Source organism: Papio anubis, chromosome 7 (genome assembly GCF_008728515.1).
Source record: "Papio anubis isolate 15944 chromosome 7, Panubis1.0, whole genome shotgun sequence".
Classification (NCBI taxonomy): domain Eukaryota; kingdom Metazoa; phylum Chordata; class Mammalia; order Primates; family Cercopithecidae; genus Papio; species Papio anubis.
In genome coordinates, this window is record NC_044982.1 from 12376869 (window position 1) to 12399046 (window position 22178).

Consider the following 22178-nt stretch of genomic DNA (forward strand, 5'->3'; position numbering starts at 1 on the left):
TGGTTGCCTGGAATGGAAGGGGCTCACGGGAGGGAGAGAGAGATAATCTAAGGACACAAGTAGCTTTTGGGAGTGATGGATATGTTCAGTATCTGAATTGTGTATACATATGTCAAAGTTCGTTAAATTATACAGTTTAAATATGTGTGATTTATTGGATGTGAATTATACCTCAAAAAGCTTCAAAAAATGAAAAAATATATAGTCAGCATATAACCCAACAAACATTCTTAGGCATTTATCCAAGAGATATAAAAAAACTATGTCTAGATTCCACAACAGGCAAAATTATTCCACAGTGACAAAAGCAGATTAATGGTTGCTTAGGGTTAGGGTGTGGAGTTAACTGCAAAGACATACCAGTAGCTTTTGTGGGGGTGATGAAAATGTTTTATATTTTGTGCTAGTTATACAGGTGTACCCATTTGTCAAAACTCATCAAACTATAAACTTAGTTTATTTAAATTATACTTCAATAAAGGTATTTTCCAAAAATGGAGGTGGGGGAATTTGGTGCCCCATCTAGAAAACTAATCTAGAGAGGAAACTTCGTAACACAAGAAGTTTCTAAATGGTATGTTTCCTGTATATCCAAAGTAAATATGTTCCCAATCCCAAACAGATGATTTAAAAGGGCAGCAACAACTATCTTTTACTGAACAGTACTCTGTACCAAGCATTGTGCCCTATACATACATTTCCTCTAATCTTCTCAACAATCCTGCAATGAAGGTATTATTATTCTCATTTTATTTTTTGTTTGTTTGTTTTGAGATAGGGTCTCACATTGTTGCCCAGGCTGGAGGTCAGTGGCACACTCGTGGCTTACTGCAGCCTCAAACTCCTGAGTGCAAAAAAAAAAAAAAAAACAGGAACAAGCCACCATTCCTGGATACTTTTTAAAATTTTTTTGTAGAGACAAGGTCTCGCTATATTGCCCAGGCTAGTCTCGAATTCCTGGGTTCAATGGATCCTCCTGCCTTGACCTCTCAAATTGCTGGGATTACAGGTGTGAGAGCCACTGTGCCCAGCCTATTTATTCCCATTTTAGATTAGGAGACTTGGGCTCACAGAAGATAAGCAACTTACCCAAGGTCTCTCAGTAAGTAAATGAGCAAGCCTCAGCCTCCAAGAATAAATCTGGGTCTGCCTTAAACTATTTCCAATATAACATACTGACTCCCAGTACCTGTTAATTGATACCTCTATTCTACTGAAATTTAAGAAAAACACATTTGCTTCCTTAAACTATCTCCTTGAATACAAGTATCTGCCAGTATAATGACCTTCATTCCCCAGGAGATGCCTAGCACATAAGTACTCAGATATGTTTTAACCTAAATTCATAAGATTTGCTGTAAAGCAACTATTAGTTGCATTACAAATCTTTTCCATTATTAACATCTCTGATTGGAGGGAAAATTACATTCTAAGGGTATAATCGATTTTGCAATTATTACTAACATGATTACATATACCAGTATTATACTAGTATCATCTAAGGATAAGCCAAAAGTGGCTTTTGGCTTATGAAGAACTAAGCCTAAACACTTTCTCTATGCTTTCCACATTTGATAGCCAACACAGTCAATGAAAGACACTGTAATACCCAAAAAATCAAACTGAAAGATGTACAGATTTAAAAGATCATTGGACCTTATTCAATGCTTTAATTCCCTTCATGTAATCTTAATTTTAAGAAGGAAGACAGGCCTGGTGACTCATACCCATAATCCCAGCAACCTGGGGACTGAGGTAGGTGAATCACTTGAGGCCAGGAGTTCGAGACAAGACTGGGCAATACAGCAAGAACCCCATCTCTACAAAAAAAATTTAATTAGCTACGCATGGTGGCTAATGGCTGTAGCCTCAGCTACTCAGGAGGCTGAGGCAGGAGGAACACTTGAGCCCAGAAGTTCAAGGTTATTGTGAGCTATGATTGTACCACTGCACTCCAGCCTGGGTGACACAGCAAGACCCTGTCTCAAAAAAAAAGAAAGCTATGAATTTTACCACTTGGTATGGTGAACCCTTTAATTCTTACTGTCAATACTAAGAAACTACTGCACAATTCAACATTACAAGACTGGGAACCAAGCAATACAACTCCCACTTTTTACTGGGAACTAATTAGTTATAATTTATGATAGAACTCAACTTTCCTGTGTCCCTGTGTCTCACTTAGCTACTTCCCAAGAGGAAGCATTGGGATGAGTTAATTGCTCATGAAAATAAACACATACACATGCGTGCATATACATTTACAATATACATATGTTATAATATGATTACATTGTAGTTACATAACTTAACACATTCTTTATTCAAATATATATACTCATTTATTTTATATTGCTTTATATATTATCTTATATTTATTTTATAGATTAATTTTTACATATTTTATTATTCTATATTATGAAATTATTTTATATTACAGAATTTATAGGCATTTTTAAATAAAACACTATGCTTACAAGATGAAAACTTTGCTCAATTCTCTCACATCACATTATGTTGTTACGCTTTCAGAGGTCTTTTCAATGACATTATATGGGTCACTTTTACATTGATGAAAATATTTCACTTTTTATTTTTAAGCTTTTCCTACAGATCCCATGAGAGCATTCTGCTTTCTACAGATGTCACAGAGAAACCTTTCTGAATCTTCGGTAAGTAGGAAAAAAGACACAGATGCCTCCCATGGTTGTTCTCATAACAAAAGAAAAGGAAACAGAGATGGGAAACAATCTCCAAACCCTTTATATTCAGAGACCTAGTACTTTTCCAAAACAGGGAATTCAAGGTTTGCCAAAGACTTCAGTAATTTGACCTTAGCAATAATGGAAGGTATACAGCTGGAATCCATTATATACTGCTCTTAATATATTAAACAGTGATCCCTCTGTCCTAAAAAATACAAATGAAGTTGCCTGCAATTTCCATGTAGAAAGGCAAGTCATTTGTACATCATCTTCACAGAAGATGACAACGTGGGCAATTGTTTTTTAATGAGGACCTCTTAGAATCATTAAAAGCACAGGGACTGAGAATAGCACTCCCAGGAACAGGGAGACTCCAATATCCACTTTGTTTCTCTTTTTCTAAGAAAAACTAATCACACAACATGCCTCATCCCCTAAGAGACAATCCAATAACTGAGAGTCTTCTAACCAACAGTCTAGCCAAGTAAAACCTTATAGAACTCCCCTTCTTATAGGGAAAGAAAAAAAGTTAGATGGTGTAAGTCATGCACAGAGAAACGAAACATCTAAAGGCTATTAACTAGGAAGCTCATTATTGATATGCTAGAAATTATGTACTAAGAAGTTTGTCACTTTTGTTTCCTAAAAAAAAATATAGGCTGGGACCACTCAAACACTGCTGGCAGAAGTACAAACTAGTCAAAGCACACTGGAAAACTGTTTAGCAATATCTTTTAAGCCGGACATAGGCATATGCTATGACCAACAATTCTACTTCTATAATGATACCTAAAAGAAATGCACACATGTATTCACCAGGAGACTTGTACATGAATGATTATAACAGCATCATTCATAAAAGCCCCAAACTGAAAACTAAGCCAAATGTCCATCAGAAGTGGAATGAATAAATTGTGATATATTCACATAATGGAATAGTATACAGCAATGAGAATGAACAATCTGTTGCTCCATGCAACAATATGGATAATCTCTTTTTTAAAATGTTGAGCAAAAGAAGCTATACACAAAAAGTACATAGAGTGCTTCCTACTATAGAAAGTTCAAAATCAAGTAAATCAATGTATAGTGTTAGAAGTCAGGAGAGTAGCTACCCTTTGCAGGAAGTACGGGGCACTGGGACAGGAATACAAAGGAAGCTACTAAGCTAACACGATAATGTTCTATGCTTTAATCTGGATACTGGGTACATGGGTGTGTTCATTTGTGAAAAATCAACAAGCTGTGTTACGATTTGTGCACATTTCTGCATATATTCAAAGTTCACATTAAAAAATAAAATATAAGCTTATAAAAGTACTTCTTTAACTGATATTCCAAATTCATTACTTTTTTTAATGTATAAAGGCAAACGAAGAACAAACCAGACCATGGGAATGAATTCAACAGAGAGACAGGAGAGGAATATCAAGAATGAAGCAAGATCATCACAGAGCACACTTGGAAAGGAGATGGTATGTATCTCTCTCAAACAAAGGTGTTTGAGATGTGAAAAGATGTTAAAAGACCTGATTAAGCAATACTCTCTCTACTGCCTTGCAACTGCAAGCTGAAAGCTCATCGCTAATAGACTACTTTCTGGAAAGCCCACAGAATTCCACTCTCACTAGTTGAGTTGTAATTAAGAGTCAGCTAAGTATGTTCCCAAACTAGTTTATCTCAAATTTCACTTGCTGTTGCAATTACATAATTACATAATTTAATTAAATATTACCTAAATATATGAATACATATACTTGTTTCTATAAAAATAAAGTTAAAAGTTTTAGAAAAACTAAATTCAATAAACATAAGTTGTCAAAGAAAATCGCTATTAAAGTATCGAAGAACAAAACACAAGTCGAAAATCATAAAAACCTAGAACCATGCTTTCAGACTGCTTCATAAGCAAATTTAAATTCTTGTTCACCTATAAAGAAAACTGAACTTGATATTGTAAATGCATTATGGGGTGATTTATGAAAGAAGGAGAATTTCAAACTTTAATCAGCAGACCCATACTCAAAGAAAAGACCATGACTCTACATCAAAAGATTGGCAAATGAAAATATATTTATAGTTTACATTAGAATGTACTGTTGAAAATATGTATCATTTATGATTTTATGATTCTAGCCAATTGTTTGTATTAACAACCAACTATCTATCTTAATTGTGAAGAATGCAAAAGTCCTCTCCTGTATATCACTAGAGAACACTGAGCAAGCAATACTGGTCACTCAAGACCACCTATATACACATACACACATGCACGCACAAATGCAAACGTGATCTCTCTCTCTCCCGCCCTCTCTCTCTCACACACACACACACACACACCATGCCTCACTAAAACAATACTGAAAGGCAGCAAGCATCAAAAACAGAAATCAAGACAATAATGAAAGTAAATGTGGGACACAGGTCTTAAAAATGAGGGCATTCAAAGGAGTTTTCCACACAACTTTCCACTGTGGGATAGCAAATAAGATAGGTATTTTAAAAGATAAAATAACTAAAAGCTAGGTGGATAGCAAAGCTTTAAACACTAGAATTCTTCCTCACTGTCTCATTGCTACCCTATCCTAGTCTTGAACCCAGGAAGTACGCCAGAGTTCTCACATGGTACAACACTTGTTTATTTCCACTGATTTGACTGCAGAAATCTCACTCCTTCATATCACTAGGGGGAGCACTTACTCTTTAAAAAATAATAAGAGAAAGTTTAAAAAAAAAAGTTCCAATTACAGATGCACTTTATGATGGGGGCAGTGGCTGTGGAGGTGGTATGTGCCTTCTGTAGTCCCAGGTATTCGGAAAGCTGAGGTGGGAGGATCATTTTAGCCCAGGAGTTAGAGCACTATGACTGTGCCTGTGAATAGCCACTGCACTCCAGCCTGGGAAACAGAGTGAGACCCTGTCTTTAAAAAAGAAAAAAGGAAAAAAAAAAGCAAAGCTCTTTATCTGACTGTCCCGGGAAAGCAAAGTGCAAAATGATTTAAAACTCACAGCACAAAGTGAAAATAGTTTTAAAGTCACAAATGACTTTAAAAGTAAGCAACATAAAAGCTAGGCTCAGTACATTAACCAATCAACATATTTAATGCATAACAGCAAATATTACTTAGGGTCATTTGTTAAGAAAATATAAATCAACAGGCTGACCTTACTATTACTCAGTTAGAAATGCTTAATTATGATTTGTGAAGATTCTAATTTCTGATAAATACTATTAGCAAATGAAGTTAATGGATATCTATCACAAACTTCAGTTGGTATACTTTGTTTATTAAATTATTAGAGGGCAAAATTAATACCATTATCCTCTTTTAAAGTTTTAAATGTAACTTGAGCACCTAAGTAGCAAGGAAGTAGGGAAAGGGAAAAGGAGACAGAAGGGAATTAACAGTAATGGGATGCCTATCATGTGCCAGGTGCTTCAACCACACTGGGAAAAGGGAATTATTATTTCCGCCTTACAAATGAAAAGCAGGCCTCGAAAACCATAACTAACTTGACCTCTGTCACATAGATAACAAGTTATAGAAGAAGATATGACCCATAATACCTAAAATTAAAAATATCAGAAGTTGCTTAATTCATCTTGCAGTATGGTCATCTTAAATACTCTTTATTCCATTAAGAGGTATGTATTTGTATCACAGCAAAGAACAAGAAAGAACAACAAGAAAGCTTGCCCTTGTCCTCTAAAAGCTTGTCCTCCAGGACCTTACAATCTACTGAAGAAAACATGTACACACAGTTAAGGAATATAAATCAATGATTAATGGCCAATTGAAGAAAGCGCCACTAAGTGATAAGGGAGATCAAAGAAGCCTGGGATCCATGTGGTTTAAGCAGTTAGGGAAGACTTTATGAAACATGTAAGATTATAGCTGGATCCTAGAGATGCTATATGTTGGACAGGGATATACTGAAAGAGTACTCCAGGATGAGCATAAGCAAAAGTTAAGGATAAACACAATGAAACTGAGTAACAATGAAAAGGCCAGCATGACTGAATCAAAAAGTGAAGAATTAAGTGGAAACAACTCAATATCCATCAACTGATGAATGGCTAAACAAAAGTGCTATATCCATACAGTAGAATACTACACTGCAACAAAAAGAAATAAACTACTAATGCCTGCTATAACATGTGTGAACCTTGAAAACATTATGCTAAGTGAAAGAAGTCAGTCACAAAAGGCCACATACTGTATGATCCCATGTTTAGGAATGTCCAGAATAGGCAAATCCATATATACAGGAAGCAGAATGGTTCCCAAAGGCTGAGAGGGTTGGTATTGAGGGGTAACTGCTAATAGTACAAAGTTTCTTTTGCGGGTGACAAAAATGTTCTACAATTGATTGCGGTGATGGTTGCACAATTCTGTGAATATACTAAAACCTGCTTAACTATTCAGTTTAAATGAGTGAACTACAGGGACTATGAATTATATCTCAATAAAGCCATTTTTAAAAGTGGGGGACTGGTGGGACATCACATTGCACAGCTAAGATAGAGTCACCTATGGAGTATTCTGAATGCCAGGCTTCAGGGTCTACACTTCATCTGGTAGGCAGTCAGAAATATACAAGTAAAGATTTACCTAATGAAAGCACAGTATACATACTTAGGATTCTTCCATAACAAAATCATTCACATGTTTTAAATACATTCCAAAAATATATGCAAAATCACAAAGAAGAGAAAGAACAGGAAAAAGATATGATATGATCTTGACTAAGACACAAGCTGGGACTATTAGGAAAGTTGTTTTGCTTCAGTGCTAAATGCCACAGATGGGTATAGCAGCATCATATGTGTGCAAAACCACAAATTCATCTGTGTCAAATCTTTGAAGACTATAATATTCTAAACTTAATTGTGAAAATGTCATTAATAAATGACTTGCCATATTTCAGGGTAAGATAATGAACAGTATAATTTGTTTTTCATTGATGATAGTACTCTATATTATATATAATGCTTTTTTCAGATAATGGATTCAATCTAAGTGCTACCAGAAACTCCACTAATATAAAGCATTGCTTACTGATGCTTACATATCTGACTTTGAATTCTAATTTAACATAATACTCCAAAATAGTTTTAATATACAAAATAAAAGAACTAAAGAAACAAACCTGACACATAAAAGCCAAGAGAAAAAATATGTTACATATTATACATTTATATAATATTCAATGCAGAGGAAAAGGTAAAGTGCTCAAAAATAAACCTGAAAATCACTGACAGAGGGAAAAAAGGACTCAGCAAAGTACAAATGAAAAAAAGGAATAAATTACATTTACAATAGCAGGTTCAATACATGAGAGAAGATGAGAAGGCCTAAACCGAGGCAAAGTTCGGAACATCTCTATGAAACAATCCTGTCTCCTCCCCTGAATCCCAGGGAAGAAAGACCCTTTCAGGCATTCTTGGCATCATCCCTCCCAAAGCTGGACTAAGGTGAAATCCCACATTCCCCCAGGAGGTGGTAAGATGTTAAGGATACAAAAGAAGAACTCAGCTGGAGAACCCATACACAACCAAACCAGTGTTCCCCTTCTGAGTCACCTTGCAAACCTCCTTCAAGGTAGGTGAGCCACAAGAAACTAAAGGAGATATTGAATCTCTTTTAAAATTCTCTTGTCTAAGAATAAGAGGGGCCATCTGTCTCTATAAGGGCTTTGTAAATTCCAGAACTGAGTGAAACTTATGTTGAGTCTGAGAAATAAAGACAACTCAGACAACCTGGTTTGCTAACAAACAATAAAAGCAAAATAGAAAACAAATAAGCTTTCCTTAAAAAAAAGGCTTATCACTGATATCTAGAATACGGTGTCTTCTATCACAAGTAAATAGAGCAAGACTCTCCATTTCCTAATTCTAAGCCAGTGTTTGTACTAAAGAAAATTCAGTAGGAATAAACAGGAGGTTATTTCAAATCATTAACTGTTGTAGATTTAAACACATTTATCCACACTTTCATCAATTTTCTACCTACTTTGAGTAAAAGAACTGTGGGAATAGGCAAATGTTGACAACTATTGTTCACCATAATAAATGTGTTAATTATTAAGGAATAAAGTATTCCAAATACAACACAATAAAATATGAAAATCGGTTAAAAGTTGCATTATTCTCTAAGTAAACACCCAAAACACACACCGTTGAATTCATATATAAACAGAAGTTTTCTCTGAAGTAAATAGGTAGAAATGATGAGAGCATGTACCATAGCTATCACAAAGAGGGGGAAAATAACATCAACATTAAGTCTAAGATGCAGTTACATTTCTAAATGATACAATTATCAGAGGGAATGGTCTACATGGTAAATATGCTGATATTCTGACTAAAGTTACAACAGAAACTCATGATGCCACTTTTAGTAGGCTAAAAAAAGTAATTAAGAAAATTGAAGACCTGAAGAGGGAGTTTTTGTTTGTTTGTTTGTTTGTTTTTACAGGATCATTCAATGAATAACATGGGACTGGAAACAAGATCTGTAAACAAGAAAGGAGAACAAGAAACTTGCCAGTACCTGGAACTGGCACTGAGCTAAGGAAACAAGGATGACAAATATCCTAGGAGGTAAATTACATCAGTTTTCAAAATCTGATTCTGGAAAATAAGAGTGACTAATTTGCCAAAAAGGAAAAATATGTTGTGTAAGCTAATGAAAAATTTTAAATATACACAAAATGCTGTAGGAAATTTGTTTCTAAAGGATTTTAATCAATTAATTAAAACATCATTAATGGTCACTGTACTAGTTTTTAAGATGCTCAATCTACAAGACAATGTTTTAAATAGTTCAGAAAAATCTTGTAAATATTCGCAGTAACCATTTGCCTTAAGCAATTCTGTAGAGCCTGTGAAATGGTTTGAAATTTAAACGACAGTAGGCTCAACTAAGTTTCCAAAACCCCTCAGACAAAATCATAAAGCTTGCATAGCAAAAGTACTACAAACAGGACATCCTGAACAGCAAAATGAACTACCATATTTGTGGATTTTTTTCCATATAGTAGATCCCATATAATGTGCCTACTCTACAATGAACTTAAAACTAATCCTTGTATACTCAAGTCTCATCTAAACTTACTGAATCTTAAGTGAGAAAAACCAATGCCAGAAAAGAAAAAAAGGATGAGGTTCAACTCAAACCATCTGCTCTTCCTCCTCCAAGCAACATTCTATAAATTAGGTGTTTTATTTAAATTCTCAAATTCATAAGTCCACAGCCAAATCTAATGTATAATATAGTTAAGTACTATGCACACAAAAGTACTCTGTTCAAGTGGCTAAGTAAATCTGAACATAACGGGAACATACATTTTAGAAAGCATTCATCTCTGCTGCCACAGGGGGAAAAAAAAGAGCAATTTCACAGAAAGACTAGGAAATACCTGAGCAGATAAACAGCCCTTTCAATATCACTGAGGTCTTCATCGACTGTCAATCTTTCTATTTCTTCTGGTGTCTGTCAAGGGTACAATACACATTTATGCACCACAAACATTGGGTCAGTCTTGCCTCCCAACCTCCCAGTGACCCTCTATGAGGATAAACGAATGAAAAAGTTTCACAATTAAGCATTAACAATGAAAACTAATCAAGGAGCTGAGGATACCAGGCGACATCAATCACGGAGGTCTCTAATTGGGTGGTCGAATTTGGGGAGGGGACTGTTTTTTTTCTGTTTTTATCCTTCTAGCTTCTGGATTGCAGCTTGAAAATCGCATCGTGGCTTCAGAACCTTGGCTGAAATCCATTTCATACGCATGTTATAAAACGAATAAATACACACACTTTTATCTCTAATACCTCACGGCTATTTCTCCAGCATTTTCCACCCCAAGAAATGCTAAAAGGGGGATGGATGAACACTGCAGCCGAGCAGGCATGAAAAGGACAAGATCTGGAGTGGGGGAGGGAAGGAAATCAACTCTGGGGCTGGAAGAAACCAGAGATTTGAGATATTGCGGCAGGTGGGAGTGAGAGGAGCTAAAGCAGCTAATTAAGCGATGGCCAGGGGAAAGGGGTCCTGTCCGTAAACTAGGTTTGCTGGCGCTAAAGGTTGGAGCCTCTGGGAGGAAGATGACTCTGCGGGGTGGGAGAGCCGGTGGGGGTGGGGGGAGCAAGCTGAAGGTTGACTCCCTCAAGGGACTGGGGAGCAGGGTCCCAGCTACAGTCCTGGAGGGGTTGGGAGGAAAGGATGCGCGGTGACTCAGGAGGGCGGCAAAGGGTCGCGAGGGCTTGTAGACGGGGACCAGGACCACACTGAGAAAGGGTGCTGGCTGGGAAGCGAGAGGAGGCCGGGCTGCCTCGAGGGCAGAGGGACTCGAGCTTGATCTGACTTGGTGGGCTGGGGGTGAGCGGACGGGACCTGGGTGGTGTCTCGGGGAGAGGTGGGGGGAGGAGTCGGGAATGTGTGGACCGAGGGGTGGGCCTGGGGCCAGAACCCGGGCGGCGTCAGCGGACCAGAGGTTGGGGAGCCCAGGAGAGGACCGGGGAGAGGTGGGCTGCGGCCTCGAGGGGCAGCTCCCGCGGGGTGGGGCGGGGGGCGGAAGGAAGGGGGTCCGCGACTGAGGACGCTGGGGCTGCCCCGAGGGCTGGGGCTCGGCCGTTCCTGGGGGTGGGCCGGGGGGATTCGGACGCCTCAGAAGGGGCAAGGGCCGCGGGGCTGGCGCCGGGTCGGGGCTGGGGCAGGGACCCGTCCCTTGGGGATGGGGGTCCAGACTAGAGAGGACTGGGTCCGCGCTGAGGAAGGGTCCGGGAGGAGCTGGCTTAGGGCGGCACGGCAACAGGGGCTGGAGGAGGACGGAGGGGCCGGTCCGACTGAGAGGGTCCCGGCGGCCCGAAGGAGGGGAGGGTGGTGGGGTGGGGCGGAGATCAGCGCGGGGCCGCGCGGGGCAGGCGGCCGGACGCCCTGAGGGCAGCTCCTCTCCCCTGGGCGCACCTTGAGGCTCCGGCGGACCGGCCTCTCGATGATGGTGAGCTCCTGCAGGTCCTCCATGTAGCCGAACAGGCTGTTCTGACTGAAATCCATCGCGGCGGCGGACGGCGGCGGATGCATGGACCGCCAGGCACCCTCGCCGCCCGGGCCGGAGCGGCCCCGGGATGCCGGACGCGCTCAGCCCCGCGGCCGCCCACCAGCAGGACTTTCTCCCGCTCTTGGCCGCCGGAGCCGAGCGTGAGGCTGGCGGGCGGCGGGAGCAAGAGCACGGCCCGGCGAGGGGGCGGGGCGAGGCGCGCGGGCGGGCTGTGGGGGCGGGGCCAGGGGCGGTGGCCCGCCACCTTGCCCACCTCGGCCCCGCCCCCTCCCGGGTGCCGCGCGCACGAGGCCGGACGCAACTGCCGCGCAACGACGCGGCGGCCCCGCCACCCCTCTGCGCCCGCTCCTCGCCGTCCTCCTAAACCCCCGTCCGCCCCCAACCAAGGGCGCCCCACCCCACGGCGCCTGCGCAGAGCCTTTTGCCTCCCGCAGCCGGCTGAGGCGGGCTGGGGGCGGGGGCTGGGGGCGGGGAGGCTGAGCCAATGAGAGCGGAAGCAGAGGAGAGTGAGCTGGCTGGGCTGCGGCTGCACCTGCTGACTTAACTGTCCGGTTATTCCCAGCACCGCCCACCCCAGCTGGCGGGTCGCGAACCCAGAGACCCCCCTAACACAACTCCAGCCTTAAGGGGAGCGCTGAGTGCCCAAAATAAGCAGTTAGAACGCGGGGTGCCGGGCTGACGGGGGAGGGGGCTGTGGGAATACAGCCCTGGAGGGGCTGGCTTTTGGGCAAGGGCAGCATTCGGAAAAGGCCTCCCGGAGAAGAGTCACTTAAACTGAATCTTAGCTTTCCCAAAAGAAATAATAAAAGCAAGCCCGTCTGGGGTTGAAGCCTGGGTGTGTTTGGTTGTGTTTGAGAAGTGCCGTCAAAGTAGAGCTCGGGGCTCGGGCACCGAGGGCTTGGCGAGGTGGGTGGAGGGAAGAGGACCTAGGTCGTTGGTGAAGAGAAGCCCTGCTCTGGACAGTCACGCTGAGTCCCTTGCACTTGGTTCTGTTAAGAATGGGACGAGATGGAAGCGGGATTGGGGAGGTTTTTTTGGACCTTGGGGACAAGTTATGTTCGTACTCCAGCTCGTCAGTCAGTAAGGCCCTTTTCTTTTTCGTTTTTATTTTCCACTTGTTCCTTCTCCACACCCATTCTTCTACCCGCCATATACACCCTCTCCTCTACTAAGGTATGTCCCAGTTCATGCACCTTATACAGCCTCAAAAGATACATGGTTTGTGTCTGTTTTTAACATAACTTGAACGGCATTGTGATAAGAACTCATTCTGTTCCTTGTTTTTCTCTCAGTGTCTTAGAGATCTATCCATGTGACACTATGCAACCAGAGTTCATTAATTATGACTAATAATAGTATTTGATTTGTGTGTCTATCATATTCTACTTATCAATTCCTCAAATAACGGACAATTAGGTCGCCAGCAGGTCCTTGCTACCACAGACTATGCTGGAATGGGTGTTAGACGTGTCCCTTACAGAACATAAGAAATCGAGTCCCTGGGTCATGAAGTCCACAGTATTTGGTTTCACTCTGTCATGTTGCCCTCCAGATGGCTTTGCCATTCACACCCACCAATGGCACATGAAGGTAGGAAGGTACCCGTTTCCCATTTTATATGGTAACATTTGGTATTATCTGATGTCCTAATTTCTGTCAATCTGAAATCAGTAAAGTAGTATCACATTGTAATTTCGATTTGTATTTCTTTGATTGGTGGTGTTAACCATTTTTCCATATACTTAAGAACCATCGAGATTGTTTTCCTTCTGTGAATTATCTATTTACATCCTTTACCTATTTTCTGCTGGATTTTATTATTTTTTCTGAATGAATTTTAGCAGTTGAGTTTCTTATATGTTCTAAATATTAATTTTTTGTCAGTTTTAGAAAAACATTGCAAATATTTCTCTCAATCTTTCATGCATCCTGTTTGCTTGGTCTTTGCTATGGTACGATGAAGGAGAAATCCTTAATTTTCATTTAGCCTAATGCATCAAATTTTAGCCTTGTGGAGTGTGGTTTTGGGGTCTTGTTTAAGAATCTTTTCCCACCTATTAGTTGCAAAATATTCTCCTACATTTTCCCCTATTTGGCTTCATACTTTTACCTGTCACAGGTCTTAATCCATCTGATGTTCACCTTGCATACAGTGTGAGCAGGAATACAGTATAATTATTAACTCTATTTAGTGAACCAGTTTTCCCAGCAGCAACCACCAAACAATCCATCTTTCCCCCTCCGATGCATGATGGCATCTGTATCATATGCCAAGCCCTAGAGACACACACGTCTGTCTCTGAGTTCTTGTTGCTATTCTATTGATCTAGATCTGTTCCTGTGCTAGTGCTGTGCTGATTTTATTGCTATGGCTTAATTATACATCCTAAGATCTAGTAGAGTGAATTTCCCACTCTTGGCTCTTTTGTTTTTCAATTTTGCCTTTGAAGTTCAAAGCAAAATGGTCAGTAATGATGCCCACAGCTAAAATTCAGGTTTTCTAATCCCTACTTTACTAAGGAGAAGTGAAGGGAAGTAGAAGAGGACAGAAACATGATGGGATGAGGATGGAGAAGAGGCAAACACATGAGGAGGTGGTTTTCCTAAGCAAATATCTTACAGCCTCCCCTTTCTGTCAATTTCTGAAATTCTGTGCCTTTTGATTTGTAAATGATACAAAATATTACCTGTCAACTTTACCCTATTCCAGCTAAGAAGTATTATCTCACATTTGGGTTTTGTAAAAGTATCATCTAAAACTGGAGGACGTTCTAATGAACAGTTGATTGAATATACAGATATAGCTTTAATGTTGGTCGTTCCAGGGCAGGAGGTTGATGAAGGGAAAATGTTCAATTTGATGACTGGAATCTGTAACTGCTCTAATTACCACTCTGTGATGGAAGTAGCCTGCCCAGCCTGGCTGCCAGGAAACCTGAGTCCCAGTCCTGGCTCTGCCAGTGACATGTGGCAGAATGACTCTTGGATCTCTGTTTTCCTTATCTGAACTGCTTTCATGCATGTTGTCTCAACGTGCCCTCAAAGCATCCCCGTGGAATGCAGAAAAGCTGCATCACTATTCTAATTTTACAAATAATGAAATTGAGGCTCAGAGAATTTATGTGACTTAGTCATGAACACACAGCTAAGGGAAACTAGATTTATCCACTTTGTTTATTCATTTAAAAATAGCATGGTAGGCCGGGCGCAGTGTCTCACGCCTGTAATCTCAGCACTTTAGAAGGCTGAGGCAAGTGAATTGCTTGAGCTCAGAGTTCGAGAACAGCCTGAGCAATATGGTGAAACCCTGTCTCTACAAAAAATACAAAAATTAGCTGGGCGTGGTAGCACACACCTGTAGTCACAGCTAGGGAGGCTGAGGTGGGAGGATCTCTTGAGCCCAGGGGCTCAAGACCAGCCCTGGCAACATAGCATCTCTACAAAAAATAACAAAATTAGCTAGGTATGGTGGTGCACACCTGTAGTCACAGCTACTTGGGAGGCTAAGGCAGGAGGATCACTGGAGCCCAGGAGGTCAAGATTGCATCACTACACTCCTGCCTGAGTGACAAAATGAGACTCAAAAAATAAAATTAAAAAAAATAGCATGGTGCTAACTAAGCACATGGACTTTGAAGCTCAGGTACTTGGGATTGAGTCAAACTCTGCTGCTTCCTATCTTCAGCAAAGTATTTAACCTCTCTGTTTCTCACTTTAAATATCTTTAAGCTAGGAATAATAGTAGCACTTAGTACAAAGTGTGGTGAAAATTAAATGAGATAATATGCATACAATGCTTAGAAACATTCTCGGCACAAGTGTTTGTTGTTACTATTATTATTGTCACCAGACCAGTGTCCCTCTGAACCCAGGTTCAGAACTGAGTCAAGAAGTTGTGCTGAATCAATTGATTATAATGGGAGGCAAAATAATGTTTCCCCAAAGATGTCCACATCCTAATTCCCTGAACATATGGGCATGTTACCTTACGTGGCCTAAAGGATTTTGATGCAACTAATTTAAGGATATTGAAGTAGGGAGATTATCCTGGTTTACCTCCGTGGGCTCAATGTAATCACAAGGGACCTTCTACGTGAAAAAGGGAAGCAGAAGTTCAGTGTCAGAGTGATGCCATGCAAGGATGCAACCAGCCACGTTTTTTTGTTTTTTGTTTTTTGTTTTTTTGGGGGAGATAGAATCTCACTCCACCCTTGACCTTCCAGGTTCAAGTGATCCTCCTGCCTCAGCCTCCTGAGTAACTAGGACTACAGCTGTGTGCCCGCTAATTTTTTTTTTTTTTTTTTTTTTTTGCTGTTGTTCTTGGAATAAGATCTCACCATGTTGCCCAGGCTGGTCTGGAACTCCTGGACTCAGGGACAACCTCGGCCTCCCAAAGTGCTGGGGTATAGGCATGAGCCACCACGCCTGACTGAGTGCTGGCTTTCAATATGAAATGGGGCCATAAGCCAGCACCCTGTAGAACTTGGAAACAAACAAACAAAAAAACTTGAAAATTCTCCCCTAGGAATGCAGCTCTGCTGGCATCTTGATTTTAGCCCAGTGAAAACTATTTCAGACTTCTAGCTTCCATAACTGTAAGATAATAAATTTATGTTGTTTTAAGCTGCTAGGTTGGTGGTAATTAGTTATAGCAGCCATAGGAAACTAATACAATGATATCATATGCAAAAAAAAATTTTAGGTGAATAAAAAGCTGAAATATGAAAGGCAAATCTTTCAAACTTTTGGAAGAAAATATAGGAGAATCATTTTATGACATCTGAATAGGGAAAATTTTCTTAAAACAAAAGCATAAGCCATAAAATAAAAGATTGATAAATCTAACTACTTTAACTCTGGCCTGGGTGACAGAGTCAGACCCTATCTCGAAAAAAGAAAAAAATCTAACTACTTTAAGAACTTGTATTTATCAAAAAATACCACAAAGACCATGACAAGACAAACTGTAAACTGGGAAAACATATTTACAACCAATTAATCATAGAAGAATTACTGTCCAGATTCAAGAACTTCAAAAAAATCAGAAGACAACTAAATAGAAAAATGGGCAAAATATATAAACAGGCAATCATTTTACAGAAGAAGAATCACCAATATGAAAAGGAGCTCAATCTCAATAATCCTTAATTAAGAATAATTAACATAACCTTAATAATAATTAAGCTCAACCCTCTCCAATAGAAGTGAAAAGGCAAATTTATAGACCCATCAAACAGGCAAAATTTTAAACATCTGATCACATCAAATGTTTTGCAAATGTCAATAGGCAGACTTACATACTGCTTGTGGAAGTGTAAACTGGTGCAACCACTTTGGAAAATAATTTGGCATTAACTTGTAAAACACTAGAGAAACTCTTGCACATTTGCACAAAGAGCTATGCACAAGAAGTTTCATAGCAGTACATATTGCAATAGCAAAGGCCTGGAAACAACTCAAACATTTATGGACATTTAAATACTTAAACTAATTGCATTTTACTCAATCAATGGAAAACTCTCAGTGAAAATATACCACAACTACATAATTCGGTGAAAACAAATCTCAGAGACATGTTGAACAACAAATGCAAATTGCCAAAGTTTATCTACATGTGACACCATTTACACAATATTCTGAAACAATAATATATAATATCTATATGTGATTAAAATGACCAAAAAAAGAAGAAGAATGGTAAACACAAAATGTAACCTATTGTTTAGCTCTAGGACTAAGACATGCTCAGGGAGGGACACACAGAGGGCAGAGGTAATGTGTTATCTTTTTGAATTGGTGATACATGAGTTTTTTTTTATTGTTATGCTTAAAATATCCATATGTATTACAATGATTTTTTACACAGGAAATATTTTATAATTTTTTAGATCAGGACAATTAAATGTTTTCCAGTTATAGTTTAGCCACTTCATTTATCCATTCATTCATTCATTCAAAAATATTTCAAGGATTATTGCTATATTATAGGCTTTGTTCTAGGTGTAGGCCTTACTATCAGGTAGCGTACATCCTAGTGAGAACAACGAAAATCAATCTAATCCAATAAGCATACAATTAAATATATCATTACAAACTATGATAATTGCTATGGAAAAAATACAGGTAGTTAGACTGATGGAGGAGCATCACCCCACCTACTTTTGCTTAAGTGAGAAAGAAACCTTCTTTGTGTTAAGCCACTGAGAGGTCATGCTTTCTGTTTCTGCAGCATTGGCTATATATCCTGACTAATAGAGATCGCAGGCCACAGAGTGACAACAGGGACCAGGTGGGAAATGATCATAGCTTGGACTAGAGTTATTACTATAGAGGTAGAGAGTTGTGAACAGATTCAAGAGAAGTTTTACAGGTAACTGGGATGATTAGATGGGGGTGGTGGGGGCAGCATGTGGAGGTCAGGGAGGCAGAGGCAGTAAAGATGACTTCCTAGTTTTTGGCTTGTGGAGCTGGACAGATGGAAATATCAGCCACCCAGTGCTCATTCTGTGCTTTCATTAATGTCTGAGTAGATGGCATTTGCTGACAACTGCCCCAGAGCTCCACGTGGATGTCACAAAGTCTGCCTTCCAAGTCAGCAGCTGTTCTCTGCAATTCTCTTCAGCTTGGATCATAAGTGAACTAGACCAGACTCCTAGTGGGTCATACTCGTTGGAGTCTACCCAGCACCTGATACAATGGTTAGCACATAGTAAGGGCCCTGTTAATGTTTATTGAGAAAGTGAGAAGAGAAAGAGGGAGGAGGCAGGGAGCAATAAACTGGAATATTAGGAGGCTATCTACCACCCTGGTCCGAGCCACCATTATTTCTCACCTGGATCAAGGGTGCCTCTGCTTTTGCCTTTCCTCTTCTAAAGTTGTCCCCAACATAGCCAACATGAACCTATTAACACAAAAGTCAGACCTAGTCACCATGAGCTTGAAACCAGGGTTACTTAACCTTGACACCACAGACACTGTGGGCCCGCTAATTGCTGGGGAGGGGAGGAAAATGCTGTCCTGTGCATTGAAAGATATCCTCTACCCACTTAGTGTCATACTGCTCCTCCACCCTCTTTCCCACCACTGTGATGATGAAAAATGTTTCTACAGATTGCCAAATGTCCCCTGGAGACAAAATTCCTCCTTCCTACCCCAAACCCTGCAATTCTCTCCATCTCATGTGGAGAGTGTCCTTCCACATGCCCTCACCCTCTGATCTCATGTCCTCCCATTTCTCCCTCACCCATTCTGCTTCCTTCATGCACACTGGCTGCCTTGCTATTCTTCCGACACTTAAGGTATGATCCAGATCAGAGCCATTGAGCCTGCTAGTCCCTCTGCCTGGAATGCTTTTCCCTTGGATTTTCAAATAACTCATTCCATCACCCGCTTTAGGGTTTTACTCAAATGTCATCTTCTCGATGAGGCCAACTTGGGATGTCTTTCAAGAAGTTAAAATCCCGGTGTATTAGTTTGCTAGGGCTGCCATAACAAAATACCACTTACTAGGTGGCTTAAACAACAGAAATGTATTTTCTCACAGTTCTGAGAGCTGGAAGTCCCAGACGAAGGCATCTGCAGGATGGCTCGCCTCCTGTGGCTGCCTTCCTGCCAGGGCCTCACATGGCCTTTTCTCTGGGTGTAGACCTCCCTGGTTTTGTGTCCAAATTTCTTATGAAGGCACAGTCCTAATCGACTAGGGCCCATTTTAACTTAATTACCTCTTTAAAGGCTCTATCTCCAAATATAGTCACAATCTGGGGTACTAAGGGTTAGAGCCTCAACACATGAATTTTGAGAGGGACACAATTCAGCCCATGACACCCACCATCGCCACCACCAGCAATGATCACTCTACCATTCTGAATATTTTACTTACTCACCTTGTCTATGGTCTTTTTCTCCTCCAATAGAATGCTGTGTTCCATAAAGGCAGGGATTTTTTGTCCATTTTATTCACCACTGCATTGCCAGTGCCTAGAATCACGCCTGGCACATAACGGATGCTTGTTAACTATTTGTTACAGTAATGAATAGACATAGCTCCTCCACTTAACTTCTCTGAGACTCAGCTCCCTCTGTCAAATAAGGGAATTAGGCTAGATAAGACAGAGCAAGAATTATGTTTTATTTAAATCTGACTGCCAACGTAGCTGGGTTACCTAGAAAACAGTCTGCGGTGAAGCTTAGGTGTTAATGCTTTCTGGCGCTGGGGGAGGCAGGGGGAGAGTGGGGGTACAATCCCAGGGCAGCTGGAGTGAGGGAGAGTGCAGCGAGATGGGGCAGGAAGGGAAGCAAATACAGGGCACTGTGCTGCCCACCAGGCCTCAGTTTACCAATAGGCACTGCCAGATGCCTGGCCACACAGGACATCTCGAGGCAGGCCTGGGAAATGCTCATGAGAAGGAGGCCTGTCAGGCTTCCTGCCACCTCCCGTTGGTCAGAGTTGGCTTCTCAGCGATTAACTCCCTTGCACTGGAATTGTCTCACCTGGCTCAGCAGGCTCTGGGGCTCAACCCCTCAGGAGGAGGGCTGCCTCCAGCCAGGAAGTAGATGGAGGAGCCTGAAGGGGTCAGCCTCAGGCTGCAGGGACCTGAGGAAGGAGGGTCACGAAGACAGCGGCCCTGATCCCTGTAGTCTGGGCAAATGACTCTGAGCCTAGGAGACAGGGGAAACCCAGGGACTCTGAGATGCCCAGGATGTGTCCAAGACAGGTGAGATGCGGGAAAGGAGTCAGTGAGGGCAACAGCAGAGGCATCTGGAACAGAGGCCATGATAAAGCCGGTCAGAAGCACAGGGGGGCTCCAGCAGTTGAGGAGGGAGCTCAGGTGAGCACAGTAGAGCGGGCCGGCACTTGGGTAGGCAGCCTGGACCCAAGGAGCTGGCTTTGTTTGTTTGACGTCCTGACAGAGGGTCCATGTCCCCGGCAGCCTGGTCTCATGAAACTGCTCTAGCAGGGACCTTGAAGAGGGAGCCCAGCTTCATTTCCTGCCGAGTGGGACTCCAGGTGTCTGCAGCCAGGGAAGAGGCTCTGATCTCGCCCGGCAGCCGGAGCTGCTTCATTAGCAACAGGCTGTGGCCGCCCAGCTTCCCCGACTTCCACCCCCCACCCCTCCCCGCCCGGCTAGCCTCCCCATCAGCCGCCTCAGCCGCTCATGTGCTCCTCACTTTGCAAACTTCCTAAACTCGGCCGCCCCCTCAGCTGTCTCTGGAGGGGGAGAGGGCGTTCGCTGCCACCACTCCCCTTCTCCGGGAAGGGGTGTTGTATTCTCCTGTGTGGGCTGTGTGTGTTGGGCTGCGCCTCGACTCGAGGGCAGATTCCTCCCTCCAGAGGTGATGATACGCGCCGAGAGCAGATTGCACATTTGTCTCCTGGGAGGCAGTGGGCGAGGGAAGCAGAATGCGCTGTGTGAGCGTGGGGAGGGGGTGCCTGTAGAACCGTGAGGGGGTGATGGGCTCGGAGCGCAGGGAGTGTGTATGACTGTCGCTGCTGGCTGCCTGCAGAGGCAGCGGGAGACTGATTATAGGGCTGGGTCCCGTGGCCCTGGATGTGGGTGCGAGAAGCTGCATTTGCACTTGCCTGTCAAGGTGGGGGTGATGGTTGCCCTGGTGACTAGGCTGGGAAGTGGGTTGGTCTTGCCGGCAAATGCTGAAAGGAAAATATGACAAGCACCTTTTAGGGATTTTCTCTTTTCTTTTTCTTGATTGGAGCACCAGTTCGATAGAGCCCTGGGATCATAAATGAAGGACAACTTTCAGTGGTTGGACCCACCATATCCTGTTCTGGTTCCCTGAGAAAACCCCACAGCACCTGCTCGGAGCCCACTGAGCTGGCATAGAAGGCCTGGATCCTAATCCTAACTGGTTCGCCCTGGAACCTGGGACAAGTGGCTCCCGCCCTCTAGTCCTCACTTGGACCAGGAACCCTCCAGGACCTCTTTGTGTTCTGATTCCTGGACCTCACCCCCAGACATTGTGATTAGTAGGTCCACAGCTGGGCTTAAGAATCTGCATTTTAGCCATTCCACCCGCTGCACCTCCTACATACACTGGACCTGCGTTTCAGAGCCACTGTAATCTGCCATTAAAAGTTCTGGCTTTGGGATCTGACAGGACAATCTATCTGTAGCCCATCTAGGCCTCAGTTTCCTCATCTGTATAGTGGAGGAAAAAGGACGCCCAACCATGCAGTTACTGTGAGGATCAGATGAGATAAGGCCACAAGCATAGCACAAGGTCTGGCACCTTGGGGCAGGGGAGTCCAGTAAATGTCAGGCTTTCAGCTTATTATTCTATCTGAACCTGTAGTGTCTCTACTACCCTCTCCCCTTCCCAGTAGCCCCTCGCTAGGCACATCCCACATCCAGGAAAATGGTTTCTGCAGTAAGCGAGAATCAGTCAGGT

At 42.2% G+C, this 22178-nt stretch overlaps 2 protein-coding genes and 1 long non-coding RNA gene across 7 annotated transcripts in view; 1 reads left to right on the forward strand and 2 right to left on the reverse strand.

The window, feature by feature from the left end:
• The window catches only part of PPP4R4 (protein phosphatase 4 regulatory subunit 4), a 106481-nt gene extending 94533 nt beyond the window's left edge, over positions 1 to 11948 (reverse strand). For 2 of the 5 annotated variants that reach the window (XM_003902209.4, XM_009212180.3), the window contains exons 1-2: positions 11681 to 11946; positions 10128 to 10201 (exon numbers count right to left, since the gene is read on the reverse strand). In XM_003902209.4, coding sequence (XP_003902258.1) covers positions 10128 to 10201; positions 11681 to 11797 — 191 coding nt within the window. In that variant the 5' untranslated portion in view covers positions 11798 to 11946. Of the gene's footprint in view, positions 1 to 10127; positions 10202 to 11680 lie in introns of all 5 variants that reach the window. The other 3 variants (XM_009212182.4, XM_009212181.3, XM_021941517.2) reach the window with 2 other exon arrangements.
• A 288-nt stretch (positions 11949 to 12236) lies between these two features.
• IFI27L2 (interferon alpha inducible protein 27 like 2) overlaps positions 12237 to 22178 on the forward strand; it is a 38125-nt gene continuing 28183 nt past the window's right edge. Inside the window, exon 1 of the mRNA XM_021941520.2 lies at positions 12237 to 12854. Within this exon, the coding sequence (XP_021797212.1) occupies positions 12773 to 12854 (82 nt within the window). The 5' untranslated portion in view covers positions 12237 to 12772. The remainder of the gene's footprint in view (positions 12855 to 22178) is intronic.
• LOC108586971 lies at positions 17266 to 20827 on the reverse strand. The gene is made up of 3 exons (XR_001905049.3): positions 19658 to 20827; positions 18607 to 18675; positions 17266 to 18461 (listed from the first exon to the last, which is right to left on the reverse strand). It is a non-coding gene; the product is annotated as an uncharacterized LOC108586971 (long non-coding RNA).